Raw genomic sequence first — 15,799 nt, forward strand, 5'->3', positions numbered from 1 at the left:
TAGCATCCTTATGTTTGCATGTACGCATCATTCATCTGTCTTGCATGCACCGGGCTCGGCGCATCATACAAACCGCATTATATTTCAATACATTTACTTGAATACATGTTTAACAGCATGTTATCAAGTTGCATCTCATATGCCATCTTAGAATAGCCGAGCCTATTTCTAGTTACATTTTGCATGTGTTGTATTAGCCATCTTAAAATGAACTAGGATCATGCATGATTTCTAACTAGTTCTCTATTTTGGCTCGGAGTACACTGTAAGTGTTTATGCTTTAGCATCTTGCATGAGTGTGAGTGTTGCCATGATAGCATTCTTGCCATGAGGCTAACTGCTTAAGTGTTTAATTGCATGAATGCCTGTGGATGAAGGTTGGATTGCTTGAATTGAAACAATTCATCGAAATGCGAGTTTTAAGCCCACTTGAGGTGGCAAAATCATGTTTTCTAAACCCACTTCAGGGTGGCAAATCCACGTCTTAGCCTACTTGCGAGTAGCACCTTCAAACCATTTTCAAACAAACAAACAAACATGAGATGTCTTGTTCCAACTTAGGCGGTTTAGTCTATACTTGTATGCTGTGCGCATCACGTAGTAATGATAGATTAATAAACCGGAATAAGAACACATGTGCTTTCAAAAATAAAATATCATGTTAGTAAAGGTCGATCTTTAAATCGGGCGAGCGAGGGTGCTCATTGCATGACCTTCCCCTCTCGTACCCAAGTTTCCGAGCTGAGGCAACTTTGGTGATGACGGACACGTGGCCTTAGGCACGATTAAATTTCTCAAAATAAAACATTTAGGTGGCGACTCTATATCTGGCAAAGCAGTCCGTGTTTGACACTTCTTTATAAAAATCAGTTTTCCAAAACGATTTGTCGAATTTGGACTCTTTGGTGATTTTATCGGTCTTGCATTGCACTTTGCGAGATTAGATTCAGAACCGTGACATTGAGTCTGAACTGTAGTGGCTTAAGAACAAAACGATTTCACGCCTTCGCGCACGGAGCCATGATGTTCGGGCACGTCTACACTACTCTATTCTCAAATCATATTTAGAAAACTCTACCAAACGCTACCTTAGCCTCTCTATTTTTTCCAAGAGATTCAAAATTTTCGACGACATTTGAATTTTCCGTTCTTAGTTTCCGATGACATTCAAATTTTCCAGCGAGCCTTTGAAAATTCCCACAATTTTTCTAATGACCTTCGAATTTTCCGACAATCTTCGTGGACCTTCTCATACAGGGTGATGTCCTGACCCATACTTATTCTATTGCCACCCCTACTTTTAAACTTTAGTTCAATATAGATATATACTCACTTGCTACACGTTGACCAATAATAGGGTAACTTGGTCCTATTTGCATGAAGTGTTCTTTGAACCTCTGGAAGATTGAAATAGAAGTCCCTCTCAAAGTTTATACACGCGTTAATTCCACACTATTATTAGTAACCTATTCAAAAGCATGACTCGGCAGACAAAAATTACACCCCTGCGCCCCCCAAAAAAAATAATAATAATTTAATGCAATATTATACAAAAATAAATTTCTTATTCGATTTTGTTATTACTAGATACAAAGAAATATATGAGATGCACCATGTCTAGTAATAAGAAATCAAGTAAGAAATTTGTATTTATACAACGTTTTTCAAAGGGAGAAAAAAAACGCATACCATTTTGCGCAAGCGAAGCTCTTGCTTGACTATAGAAGGATAACAAACGTCGAGGATCACATCATAAACATTTATATAGTCACCGACCATGTGATTTGCTTCGACCAAAGCTGGGTTGCATGAATCACTCACATTGTGGTGGTTTGGGAACACATAATCATCAAACTTGCACTCATTCATGATGGCAAGCCCTATTTCATCCGAAACCATTCCATGTGACCAAAGGAATTCATATGTTACAGAAACATCCCTGTCCAGTCTGAGAAGTGGATTCCCAATCTGTGTAGCCAAACACAAGAAAGGAAAATTTTATGATGCATCACTTGCTTGGAGGCAATGGAAAAAGAAAAAAACAAAAAAAGAAAAAGATTTGAGTTTTTCTTATTACTACTCCTTTGATGTTGAACTTGAAACCTTTGGATTGTTTGTTATAGTCAAGTATAGCATTAGCCAATTTGGGTATATAATGCCTTACAAATAAGCCAAATTATTCGTCAATAATGCTATAGCGTATAAATTTTTCAAAACAAAACGTGTCTTATATGGCATGCAGGTTGTAGCACTGCATTCTTCCTGGCAAAAATATCGATACTGTATTATACAAGTCCACTTTTTAAATTCATTTTTAAAGGATAAATTACAAACACACCCCTTGAGGATTACTTAAATTATTACAAATTACCCCCTATAGTTCTAGAAATTACATTATGCCTCTTAAGGTTTCTAATTTCATAACAAATAGGTCCCTTTATTAATAAATCGTCAAGTTAATTAACAGTTTTTAATAATGTTAAAATTTTATTTCAATTAATAATTCAAATTATTTTATTATTGTATAGGTAAACAGTTAGAAATTTCACTTTTTCAATTAATTTTGTTAAATAAAAAATTATGATAGTAAGGTATTTGTAATTTTCCAAACCACATGAGGCAATTCGTATTTTAAGCAAACCTCAGGAGGTGCATTTGTAATTTATCCCTTTCTAAACCTAGTATTAGTTTTTTTTTTATCGGCAAAGAAAATCTTTATTGATGAAAACATGCAAGGTATGATAGATTACATCAATAAAGAGGAGCTTGGAGTTATCATAAAGCTCCAAGCGCCAGTTGGTGAGGAACTAACAAAATAGAGAGCAAAAGATGCTGCCACAACATCAGGCTTAGATGAAAAAAACACAAAAAACCATAGAGTAACAGCAGAGACTAACAAATAATCAAACTTGAAGACATCACCACAAAAGCAACTCCTAACAACATAACAGCACAAACTTCCTGATTTGCCTCAAATTAAGAATAAAATCCTGCATTCAGCCCATTCAACCAGCAGACCTGCATTCAGCCCATTCAAGCATCCAGCATCAAAGCCATACAGCCGTTCAACCACCAACACAAACAATCATCCATTCATCTAGGGCAAACCTATCGACACAATAACCTAACTCAGCAGCAACCAGAGCATAGCATACCAGCATCACAGCAGTAACCAGACCAGCACAGCAGACCAGCATCAATATCCCAACACAACTCCACACTAGATCAGCCACTATTTCTAAGGCAAAATAAGACTTGTTGCAGGTTTGATACAATGTCACTAATAGAAAATACCATAGAAGGTGATGAGGCCTTAACCCACAACGCTACTCTCACCTTAACAAGATTATAGAGCACCTCTTGGTTAGGTTGAGAGCCATTGAAAACACATTCATTTCGATTTTTCATCCTGCAGCCAGACCACCAGTGTAGTAGGCCAGGAACAGAACCAGGTAAGACCCACTGGAGACCCACCATCGTATTATGTTATACCAAATCAGCCAAACAAATGGGCAGAACAAAAGAATATGATTCACAGATTCAATCTCATTATGATAGAAAATACAAGCTTGATTGGCATTTATCCCTAGGACCCCAATTCTACAGAGAAAGCTGGCAGTCTTGACCTTACCATGCCAAGCTAACCATCCAAAAAATTGGGCTTTGGGAGGGGCACAATTATTCCATAGTATATTAGTGCAGCTCAGAGCATGCCCAAGAGAGGATTCCCACCAATTATAAGCTGAGAACACAGTGAAAAAGCTTGAAGGGTCAGCAGTCCAAAATAATTTGTCTGCTTGGGAACTATATAAAACAGGTGCAATTCTAAGGAAATCATATAGCCTATTCACCTCTTCATCCTCCCAAGCCAGTAAAGCTCTTCTAAATCCAAGGTTCCAATCAGCAGATTCAACTCTTCTCTGATAGTAGACATTAACCACACCTATCTTATCATTGGATAAAGAGAAAAGCCTATGAAAGACCTCCTTAAGACAAACATTTCATGCCCATTTATCCCACCAGAATAAAGCTCTCCTACCATCCCCAACACAATGATGGAATTATTAATATAAAAGTTATGTAGCTCTGTTATTGATAGGACAGATGTTAATATATCAGACCAGATTTTGGAGCCACTGCCACCCAAACTGAGAATCCAATTGCCACCTCTTAAGTTGTATTTGTTACAGATTACTGCTTTCCATAGAGAGTGATTCTCAGCCCCAAATTGCCACCACCATTTTAGAAGAAGGCAAACATTCATAATACTAATTCTTCTCACACCCAAGCCACCAAACCTTTTATTTAATGTGACCACATCCCACTTGATCAAATGCACCTTTCTTCTTAGATCAGATCCACCCCAGAGGAAAGAGGATTGCAATTTCTCAATCTCCTTAGCCACTCCAACAAGTACTTTAAATAGAGAAAGATAGTAAGTGGGCAAACTAGACATAACATATTTAATTAAGGTCAACCTTCCAGCAAAGGAGAGCAGTCTCTTCTTCTATGAGGCCAGTTTCAACTGAGCTTCTCAAAAACATGTTTTCAAGTGCTTTTTCGGCCTAGATTTGCTCCTAGGGGCATCCCTAAGTATTTGAGAGGTAATTTATGGTGCAGACAATTAAGTATACTAGAAAAGTTATGCAATATACCCTTATCCACCCCAATACCACTGATTACACTCTTATGACAATTAATTTTTAGTCCCGAGAGTATCTTAAAGCATCTTAAAATTCTTTTGATACTCACCACTTCCTCCCAGTTAGCTTCACAAAACAAGATAGTATCATCTACAAATTGTAAAAAAGAGATAAAAAATCCAGTCGGTCCCACTTGTGCTCCTTTTAAAAAACCCAACTCTTTTGCTTTAGACAATAGAATATTAAGGGCCTCAGGTACTATATTGAATAGAAAATGTGACAAAGGATTGCCCTGTCTTAAACCCCGTTGTGAATGGAATTCAGGGATTAGTGATCCATTGGAATTCAGGGGTTGGTGATCCATTGACCAGGACTGAAATCTTAACAGAAGACACACAGGCTCTGATCTATTTGATCCATTTATCACCAAAACCAAAATTGGAGAGCATAGAAAATAAAAAGTCCCAATTAACGGAGTCAAACGCTTTTTCAAAGTCCAATTTGAGAATAAGTCCTTTATTTTTCGATTTTCTCCACTCATCAACGATCTCATTTGCAATCAAAACCCCATCAAGTATGTTTCAGCCACCCACAAAAGATGACTGGACCTCACCAATGATCATAGGCATAACCAGTTTCAATATACTAGATAACACCTTGGCAAGAATTTTGTAAAGGAAACCAATCAAACTAATTGGCCTAAAGTCATTGAGAGAAGAAGGGCTATCGAATTTTGGAATCAAAGCAATGAATGAGCTATTTATTCCACTAACAAAACATGCATTACGATGAAACTCGCTCATGAAATTGATCACATCAGATTTCACAATGCTCCAATATTTCTTAAACAATACCATGTTAAATCCATCAGGCCCAGGGCCTTTATTACCCTCACAGGTCATGATAACATGTCTGATTTCCTTTTCAGTGAACTCACCCTCCAAATAAGCCACAGCTTGTGCACCACCAATGTTCTTAAAGGGGCCAGATAATTTGGGTCTGGTTCCCCAAGATTCAGAGAAAAGCCTGGCAAAGTAATTAAAAACTGTAGCCCGAACCTCCCTAGGCTCCTTAATCCGAGAACCATTCACAAGCAGTGAGCCCAAGGTGTTTCTACTATTTCTGCTACATGCCATTATGTGAAAAAACCTTGTATTTTTGTCCCCTTTCAAACCCCAATTTAGTCTAGATTTCTGCAGCCAGATCCATTCTAACATTTTGTTCAATCTCTAAGCTTCACCCCTAACTTCATTTCTTCTACATGATTCTGTGGCAAGCAATGGCCTTTCCTCAGGTAGCAAATCCAAGACATGAGCTTCCTCCTCAATACTTTTTAGCCTGAATTCAACCCTCCCAAACACCTCCAAATTCCATTGTTTTCATGCCTGTTTCAGGGCTTTGAATTTCATAAGACATTCATATCCTGCCCACTCTTCTACATTCATCCCAGACCAACTTTGTTTCACAAATGGTAGAAATTTAGGATGTAAGAGCCAAGCGTTGAGAAATCTAAATGGTCGAGGGCCCCAATCTTTATCATCCTCCATCAAAATAATTTGGCAGTGATCTGATAGTTGTCTAGGAAGACGCCAAAGTTTGAGAGTAAAGTTTTGGATCCATTCATGGTGGACTAGGAATCTATCGATTCTACTCCAATTATCTCTATCCTGAGAGTTGCACCAAGTGAACTTCCTCCCAAGTATGGGCATGTCCATCAGATCCATTTGTTCTATCATGGTGTTAAAGTCCCTCATTCTTCTATCCTTGCTGGAACACCCAACTCTCTCGGATAAATTCCTAATTTCGTTAAAATCCCCTCCCATACACCAAGGCCTTGGGAAATTGGGTTTAAGATTCACTAAACTGACCCAAAGCTCTTGTCTTTTTGCCACATCATTAGGAGCATATATATTAACAATGACACAAGAAAAGCTGAAACATAATGTACCTGACAGCAACAAGAAGCTATGGTTACAGCAGGAAGCATTGAGTTGGAAGACCTCTGGATTCCAAATGCACAACAAACCCCCAGCTCTACCAACAGCATCAACTGCCATGAACTCAAATTGATCACCGGGCCATTTGGATCTTATGAGACCTATGTTTACCTCGGACTTCTTAGTCTCTTGAATTAAGATGATATCCACTTTTCTTTCGAGAATACTTTTCTTGATCTTTCTTATTTTCTCTGGTCTGTCAATCCCTCTTATATTCCATGACTGTATCTTCATGTAAACAAATTTTGCACTCTTGGTCCCCGACAGTATTAGCCTAGTTGGCATCCCCAACCCGTGCTCTAACTTTCTCCAGATCATTAGCTTCCAGTTGCTGTAGTTTGCTAATAACCTCCTCATCCTTGCCTTTAAAGTCAATGCCGAGAGTTTTACCCAATTCCAGTGTTGCTTCCGTCTCAGATAGAACAATCCTTCCTCTACTAGATTTGCTTGCCATTGAGAGTGAAATGGCAGCTACTGCTGATCTGAAGACAGCTCCCTTTCACAGGTTCAATGTTGATTTCCCGAATCTAGAAGATCCAAACTGTAAGATTTTCATCTGCCGATGCTTTCTTTTTATTGCTTTCCTCTGTAAGCTTAATGAAGTGGAACTATTTGGGGGTGAACTAGTGACACTCAACCCCCTATTTCCTTGAGATGAAGATGACCCAAATCCTCTACACTTTGAAGGATCGGAGCAGTAGGTAGAATTTGGTTACATAAATCTATAGGGACCAACCCAGCAGTGAGAGGAGCTAGCCTACTTGGGTCGACAACCGAGTGGTCCAAACTGAAACCACATCTGATCCATTATACTTATGGGTCGATTTCAGATCCACTACTAAATTAATCCCCCGGCCCATATTTTCAGGCCCACACATGGTTTTGATCAATCCAGATGTTTGAATTGCACCTACGATCCTCTCACTGCCATCAACGACTCTCATCTTGGGACTCACCAGCAGTCTTGCAGAGCTTTCCTGGCATGCGTAGCCGATTTCTTCTAACATGCCTTTTTGCAGATCTGATTTAGCTACCACCGAAGTGACCCTGAGCTGATCATCCTCTACCATAACGTTACTGCTATCATGTGCTTCTACTACTGCTATTACATGGTCATCACCTTCCTCATGCTTACTCCCTTTATATGCAATCCGATTGTCCTCTTTTACAAGATTATCATTTCAGATTCCACCAAAATGCCCTTCAGATGAATTGCTGAGACCAAACATCTTCATATCTTTGGTGACAATGATTTGCTCCTCGCATACCCTAACTGGGTAAAAACCATCCTTGCTTTCTAAATTGAGGATTTGATTGATGGGTTTCATAAAGCTTGTCGCAATCTTCACTTTTCCATATTGGAAATGGTTTAAGTTACGAGTATCCTCATCCAGAGCAGTCACAACACCCCACACCTTGCCAATGTTAATGAAAGTGTTGCAACTCCAAAGATTTAATGGAACTCCATAGCATCTAAGCCAATCATGTCGTTCTTGGGCAATTGACATCCGTAGTTTCCATTCGAGGACTGAATCACACCATTCATTGAGCTAGATCTTCATTAACAGAAGTTTTTCCTTCATGATCTCCTTTGATTGGAATGATAGGACCAGATCTCTTCTACCATCGACTCTTACTTGCACTTCCCCAAGATCTCTTCTTGCTATTTCTTTCTTAAAGTCTTCCACAGTGTGAAGTGGTTTTAGCCTGGCTATGACACTTTCATATAGCCATCCATTGCCTTCCTCATAAGCTTTGATGATGCAGGTGGTGTTGGACCCTGCTGTCTTACCGCTCATTACCTCCACGAAGGATCTCTTACCTTGGTAGCCAACATGTGTTCTGATGGGTTCCTCTACAAACTTTCTAGTCTGCGTTGATGGACCAGCCTTATATTTCATACCAAAGTCCTTACCAAAATCTGCCATTTTTACCTTGAATGCTTTATTATCACACTACAGCCCATTGGCTTTTTGGACAGCCATGTCTATTGCAACAAAACAGTTATACCTAACAAAGCCAAATCGAGATCTTGTCCTTTTCCTCCTCTTGTTCGGAATGAAAGTATCTACCACTACACCGTAGTTAGAGAATATTGAGTATAGCCCTTTAGCTCGCATGGCTTCAGGTAAATTATCCACAAAAACATAGTGGATAGACACATTCGCCTTACTATTCCATACTCCTCTACCGCCATGTCGTTGAACCACCGGTTGCCATCCTCCATCACTTTGTTTTGCCATCCCAGACTCTTCTTCCGTGTTACAGCAATAATCAAGGATTGTTAAGGTTACAAAATTCTAAACCTGGTATTAGTTGATGGTTAGAGAATAAATGAGAGACAAAACGAGAGTTGACTTAGATATTTTAATAGAATGTCACATCATTGTATCTAGAAAATGGGTCTAATTTTTAGACTTGAAGTAATACTCTTTTAGAAATAATAGTTATCAAATTAATTCCTATTTTTTCAAAACAAATTCTGAAATATTTTTTTCAAAAACAAACCAAACAAGGCATTAATCTTTTGGGAAAAGGTTGGTCAAAATTCAATGCTACCTTTATGATTTGGATTTGTAATGCTTCACTCTCCTACTGTTTTAACCTAGTCAAAAACTCCCCGTGCAATTTTGAACTAAGTTACAACTGTTAAATTTTTTGTCTAAATTGACAGAAGAACGTATCCATAACCATAACCCATGGGTCTATTGGGCAACTTTGGCACAGAAATTGTGTTTTCCCTGCAAAAATGGTGTAACTAAAAGGACATTAATGCCCTTCTAGCCAATATATGAGCAAATGCAAACAAAAAGATTGGGGAAAATGGAAAGAAAGGAAGACCACTCTAGTAAGCCATATAAATAGGTGCTGCTTGCTCATTTTTGTTCAATTTTAATTTTAATTTTCTTATTTATTTTATGTGTTTGGATTGTTTTCCATTGTTCATAGTTATTCACAGATGTAAAATACATATTGTATAAGCGTGAGAAAATTTACATATATAATTCTACAAATAAATTTACATATATAGAAAATTTTAAACTATAACTTGAATATTTTTAATGTTTTGTATTGGCTAGGCAGAGAAGAAATGAGCTATCGTTTGACATACCAGCATAGCTTTCACCAGTAAGAAACAAAACCCTAGACTTGAAATCTGGAAACTTTTCATACCATTTCAACATGAATGTGAGCATATCCCTGGCTGCCAAGAGCAAAGATGGACGTTAATTTGATTACATGAAATGCTTATATGTAGTAGAATTATAGTTTTAAATAACGATATCAGTATAAATATCAATATGGGCAACCAAATAGGCTTAACCTAATTGATCACCATGACTCTCCCCCTAAGGGCTTAGTCTCAAGGAGAAGGTCATGAGTTCAACTCTCCTTAAAAGGAGTTGAATTAGGAGGCAAGCACTTGGTACTTTACGAGGGTGGAGAGGCTAACTCTCATGCAAGGGTTATGAGGTTAACTCCCATAAGTGTTAAGCTAACAATTAACAACTGACTTTCGTCAATTAAAAAAAAATTACATCAATATTGGCTATACTATTGTATATCGACTAATATCATATTGGAATATCAGTTGATATATTAGTAAATACCAGTATCGAAAGTTTAAAATTATGAAAACCCTGAATAGAAATCAATGCACTAAAACCTTACCAGTGTCATCATCCCCACAACTATAATCAGTAGTTGTATTTGAGTATGACCAACCTACTCCAGCAGGAGACTCAACAAAGAGAAGATTGGATGCTATATAAAACACAAACAGATATGTGAAAAAACATGTTAATCAAATAGTATATAACATAAACATTTCAACAAATATATATATATATATATAGATGTGTACGGGGAGCAAATATTCAGGCAAGCCCGTATTCCTTTCTTCCAAGTTCCTGTCTGTCCGATCGACCTGCAAGCACAACGGCTGTGAGCTACCCGGCGGTGTGTGGCCGGAAAACCCCTCCGACGGTCATGTTAGCACACACCTTAGGATAAAGAGAAAGAGACAGGAGTGTTAGAGTGTAGGAGTTCCTTACAAAGTGTTCATCTGCCTGCGTATGGGGGCGCAGACATGCTTATATACCTTTATGCGTCCCAAACCTGCTCCCAATGGTCCCTCGACACGTGGCTCTGCTATCCCATCTGTCAGCACAAATCTTGCTGAGCGTCACCTAATCTCAACTGCCCGCTCACTCTATTGGGAGCTCGGCAGCCGAGCTGCACCATCTTGTCCACCAACGGTCAGCTCTGTGCTTCATGTCCAAGCACTCCACTAGCTAAGCTTAATAAGGACCGGGATAGGCAACATCTCGACAAAGCCGAGCAAACAGGTACCTCGGCTGACCACGCCTTTCCAGGTGCCGGTCTAACTTGACTTGCTTCGCCTCCGTCAAACATGTAGCTCGGCCCAACCAAGCGTTGCCTTAACCGAGCAACTTCTTTCCAAACTGGGCCACACATCCTCGGCCCAACACTTGCCCCGCCCAAATCTGTCCGGCACAACTCTGTCCGGCCCAAATCTGTCTGGCATAACTCTATATCATTAATCTCCCTCTCAATTGCCCCTTAATTCCGTCCGTGAAAGCGTGACTGGGATTACTCACTTCGACCGGGATAACATTTCTTCGGTCTTCAGAATGCTAAATGGCGACCGGGCTAGTTAACATTACTGTCTGCAAACTTGCCCGGTTATACTTCTCGGCTGACGTCCTCTTCTTTGAAAGTAGCCCGGTTGGCTCCTCAACTCTTCAACCTGTCTCTTCAGTTCTAACACCGCCATAAATGGGGACACGTGGCGGGCTGCCATTGGTTCTCGAGCAGCCAACCTGCCGTTTTGCCAGAATTTGAATTTGGGCGGTCTCTTTCCTCTACAAACATCCAAGCCCCCTCTTCCTCATTTCACTCCTACTGTCTCTCTGCAATCCAACGCTTCAGAGCTCAAGCACCTTTCCACAAGCCTCGTCTGCCATTCTTTGTGCTCGAAGGATTAGTCTCTGCCCTTCACTGGTAAGTCCTCCAACTCCTTTATTGTTGCTATTTTCTTAAATATTTCACACGTTAGGGTAATATAACATAGTTCTTAGGACGTAGGCCACAGAAATCGTCCAAAACCTCCCACTGTTCATGGTGTTCTTCGTTTTCGCTGATGAACTTCGAAGAACTGGGGCGGACCGGGCTCCAGGTCTTCGTTTGATCCAAAAAAAACAAATCAACCGAGCAAATAGCCTATTAGATATAACCATAGCAAGAACCGGGATAACAGAGGTCTTGGGCGACCGAGCTCCTTATCAGCCTCTACGACCGAGATGGTTTGGCACTCTGGACGACCGAGCTAAAGTCAAGCTCACTTTGCGCGACCGCGGTCCCTCTTACACTTGCCCTCCTTTTCCTGCAGAGTCTAAGGGGACCACTGTCCAATCCTGAGGCTCCCAAAGACCAAGCAGCCACAAATCACCTGACAGTGCCAAACCAAAGCCGAGCTAATTTAGCCGGTCGTCAATGGGGAAATTCCGCTTCCTCATTGATACTCCGGCTGCCCTAGCTGCGTTCAGGGAGGAGTACGGCATCCCGGCCGATGTCCACCTGGAGCTCGCAGAGGAAGAGACCACGCCTTGGGGTAGAACAGAACAATGCCCCTTCACCGTGCTGTCAATCGTCGAAGGAGGCCTCCGCTTCCCACTAAACCCACTTATCACCGAGTTCCTCCGCCGCACCGAGCTAGCACCCACACAAGTGTCCACCAACACTTATCGAATTATCAACGGCGTCCATGAACTGAACAATCGGCTAGGCACCAACTTAGGTCTAGCCGAGATATTGAGGCAATACACGATGGGTCACACCGGTGACGGCCTAGCCTATTACTTGAAAATCAGATCGGGCAAGGAGAAAATTGTAACCGACACCCCTGATAAAGATTTGCACGACGACGATTTTTTTTGGTTGTCGGGCAATTACGAAACAGCCGAGGTACCGGACTGGTTTATAAGCAAGAACTTCGGTTCCTCATGTAAGCCGCTCAAACTTGCTCGGTCAGTTTACCTCTTTATTCTGTAATTAACCGATTTTCCTGTTTCTTTTGCAGCAATCCAAGCCTTGCAAGCCAACTATCAATTTCCCAACGTAGAGGCAATACGGACCGTGCTCCGCCATCGCCACCGTGATTGTAACGAGCTGCTCGGCTACACTCCCACCTACAGATACTCCGCTCTCCGCCGGAGTAAAGTTACAGGCTTCCTCCGTGCTCCATCACCTCCTCCAGATCCAACTTTGCCAGACATCCCACTAATCCGGTTGACAGAAGAACAAGAGATGGCCAAAAGAAGCCGAATCAAAAACCTGCTCACTGTAACCTCGGCCGAGATACCGAGCGTCATCGCCCACTCCCCAGCTGCCGGTCAATCAAGTGCCGCCGTAGTCGCCTTAGCTTCTCCAGCCGCCGGGCAGTCTAGCAAAAAAACACGCCGGGCTGGCAAAAGACAACGGGCAGATCCTTCTGCCGAGCTCGTCGCCGAACTAACAACCAAGCAACCTGCTGTCACGATCAGCCCCATCCCAGCATGGTGGCCGCAGCTGAAGCACCGGGGCAAAGAGATCCCGGCAAATGCTTCGGTCAAAGGCGACAAGGAGCACTTGCTTGCCTTCGACCTCTCAAAGGCTCTGCTGCTGCCCAGCGACGTGGTTGGCAGCGACCACGTTCCTGACACCCGGCTGGTCAAATCCGCCGTGAAGTCCATGACCAGGGTAAGAATTTCAATCTTCTACTTCAATTTTCACAAGTGTTTGCACGGTTTCTTCTCTGATCAAATTCTCATTTTGCAAGCCATCCAAAAGCAGCACTTGGTCATGGAGCGCATCCACAGACTTCGGCAGAAGGCGAGTGATACCGCCAACCAAGTCGAAAGCCTCCAAACCGAGCTTGGCCGAGCAAAGTCATCGCTCGAAGCCGCCAATTCTGACAACAACAGGCTGCTCGGCCAACTTGAAACAGCCGAGAAAAAGAAGGACGAGCTCCAGGCCGAGCTTGACGATCTTAAGAAGTCCAGGAAAAAAGACTGCGAGGACGCCAATAACGCCGGCTTCAACGAAGCCGAGGAAAACTACAAGAAACAAGTCTTTGCCACCCAGGACATTTACTTCAAGGCTGGATGGAAGGCTGTCTGTCAACAGCTTCGGTCAGGGTCCTAACACTGACGTGTTTGCCTCTCCACCGGCTGTCTTCTTACCGACCTACCTCATTCCATATGCCAATGACACCTTCAGCGCACTGCAAGCTGAGGCCGAGGAAGGACTTGAAGAAGAGGGTGAGGCAGACGCTGAAGGAGAGGACCAAACCGAACAGGAGCAGGCCGGCTAGACTGGGACCGGTCTCCAGGTCCCAACTGCCACGATCAACCTGGAGGCTGATGAGGAATTCCCTGATCTCTCCCCTGTAACGCCCTCAAAATAATAACATTAAACCCATCAATATAGACATACACTGATATATATAAGTTCCACTTTCTTCTATTCATCAGAGTTCCATTACCAAAAGTATTACATGTTAACAACAAAAGCAAATGCCCTAAAGGCTTACAGCTTTCCAAGTTAACACTTGGTTACAACAAAAGAGTGTTAACTCAGTTACACATTAAGCCCTTGGCTTGAATATACATGTAATACATCAAAGAAATAAAACAACAAAAGTCCGCCCGCCTCTAGCCTCCCAAGCTACGTCCTTGGAGGTGGCTTGCTACCTGTACCTGAAAATGATATTCCCATATAGGGTGAGCCACAGCCCAGTAGACATACACTAAACCAAATATGAACAATGACGAAAAGGTTAGTAATTGATAGATGGCCAACACTGATATTTTCCCTTATCACACTTTACAGTTTCATGACATACAAGTCCATGTTACAATCCATTTTCCAATCCTGTTCAATTCTCAATTTATAACCATGGCTCAAAACCTGGCCAAACAACTCATATGAGGCAATAACTCATATTAAGCACTTTCTCATTTCGTAATAGATAAGCATACTAGCTATATCACACACCAACAGATAAGCATACAAGCTATATCATCACTTCCATAGATATGCATAAGAGCACTATCACACTTCCAAAGACAAGCATATGAGCTCTGTCAACACATTAATAGATAAGCATATGAGCTCTATCTATGGAGTCCATCCCCTATCTCCTCCCAACAACATCCGGTTTAGAGGTCCATCCCCTATCTTCCCCTAAACCGTGGAGTACATCCCCTATCTCCTCCAACACAACACAATGCATATAAACAATAATTATACACATCATCACACAACATATAAATTTAATGTATTCTTTCAATCGTCATACTCAATGACACATTCCAGTGATTAGTTTCAGTTTGTCTAATCATCATGCATTGTCTACAACAATCAAGACTATCCACCACCGATAGCCCAAAGCAGTTATTTCTATACAGAAAATAAATGCAACAATGGATATATAATCAACATTTCAACCAGGTGAGTGATAAATGATCCAACTACACCCTTTAATCCCATATCTTTCCAAGTCAATTCCTCATTTCTCATAATTAATTATGCAAATTAATTAACCAATGTAATTAGGGCATTTTCCATAATTAACATTACAACCATTAGGTTCCATTTTCATTAATGTTTTAACATTAATTTCACTTTTCCATGCCAAACATGTATCTAGGTTTTATATAGCTAAAACCCCAACTTTTGTAAATTTACACAAAAGCCCCAAACTTCCACAAAATTGCCAAACCAACCCCAGCATCTCAAAATACTAAAATTTAAAGACAAAGCTCATAAAAAGGAGTAGGATATCCCTACCTCGAAGTTAGAGCTCGAATGGAGAAGAGACAAAAACCAAAATGCTCCAAAGCCCAAGATTTTTGAATCAAAACGACGCCCTCGACGATCAACACGACTTTTACAAAGGCCGAAGAGAAGGAGGACACTCTAACTAGATCAAACCCTAGAGAGAATGGAGTTTCTAGAGAGAGAGGCTCTCAAAAATGGTTTTTAGAAAAAGTATTAGAGAGAAAGAAAAGCAAAAAGTGATTTAAAATCACCCAGCGGATAACTCATATGCGTATGACCCACTCGAGCGGATTACACAACGCTCGAGCGTCAAGA

At 41.1% G+C, this 15,799-nt stretch overlaps 1 protein-coding gene across 1 annotated transcript in view; it reads right to left on the bottom strand.

The window, feature by feature from the left end:
- Window positions 1-1,329: 1,329 nt before the first annotated feature.
- The window catches only part of LOC145813653 (serine carboxypeptidase-like 42), a 29,462-nt gene continuing 14,992 nt past the window's right edge, over window positions 1,330-15,799 (bottom strand). Inside the window, exons 3-7 of the mRNA XM_082909389.1 lie at window positions 10,313-10,405; window positions 9,749-9,845; window positions 2,078-2,159; window positions 1,684-1,968; window positions 1,330-1,452 (exon numbers count right to left, since the gene is read on the bottom strand). Coding sequence (XP_082765515.1) covers window positions 1,330-1,452; window positions 1,684-1,968; window positions 2,078-2,159; window positions 9,749-9,845; window positions 10,313-10,405 — 680 coding nt within the window. The remainder of the gene's footprint in view (window positions 1,453-1,683; window positions 1,969-2,077; window positions 2,160-9,748; window positions 9,846-10,312; window positions 10,406-15,799) is intronic.

Source organism: Camellia sinensis, chromosome 2, assembly GCF_055761805.1.
Source record: "Camellia sinensis isolate YWXY chromosome 2, ASM5576180v1, whole genome shotgun sequence".
In the NCBI taxonomy this organism is placed as follows: domain Eukaryota; kingdom Viridiplantae; phylum Streptophyta; class Magnoliopsida; order Ericales; family Theaceae; genus Camellia; species Camellia sinensis.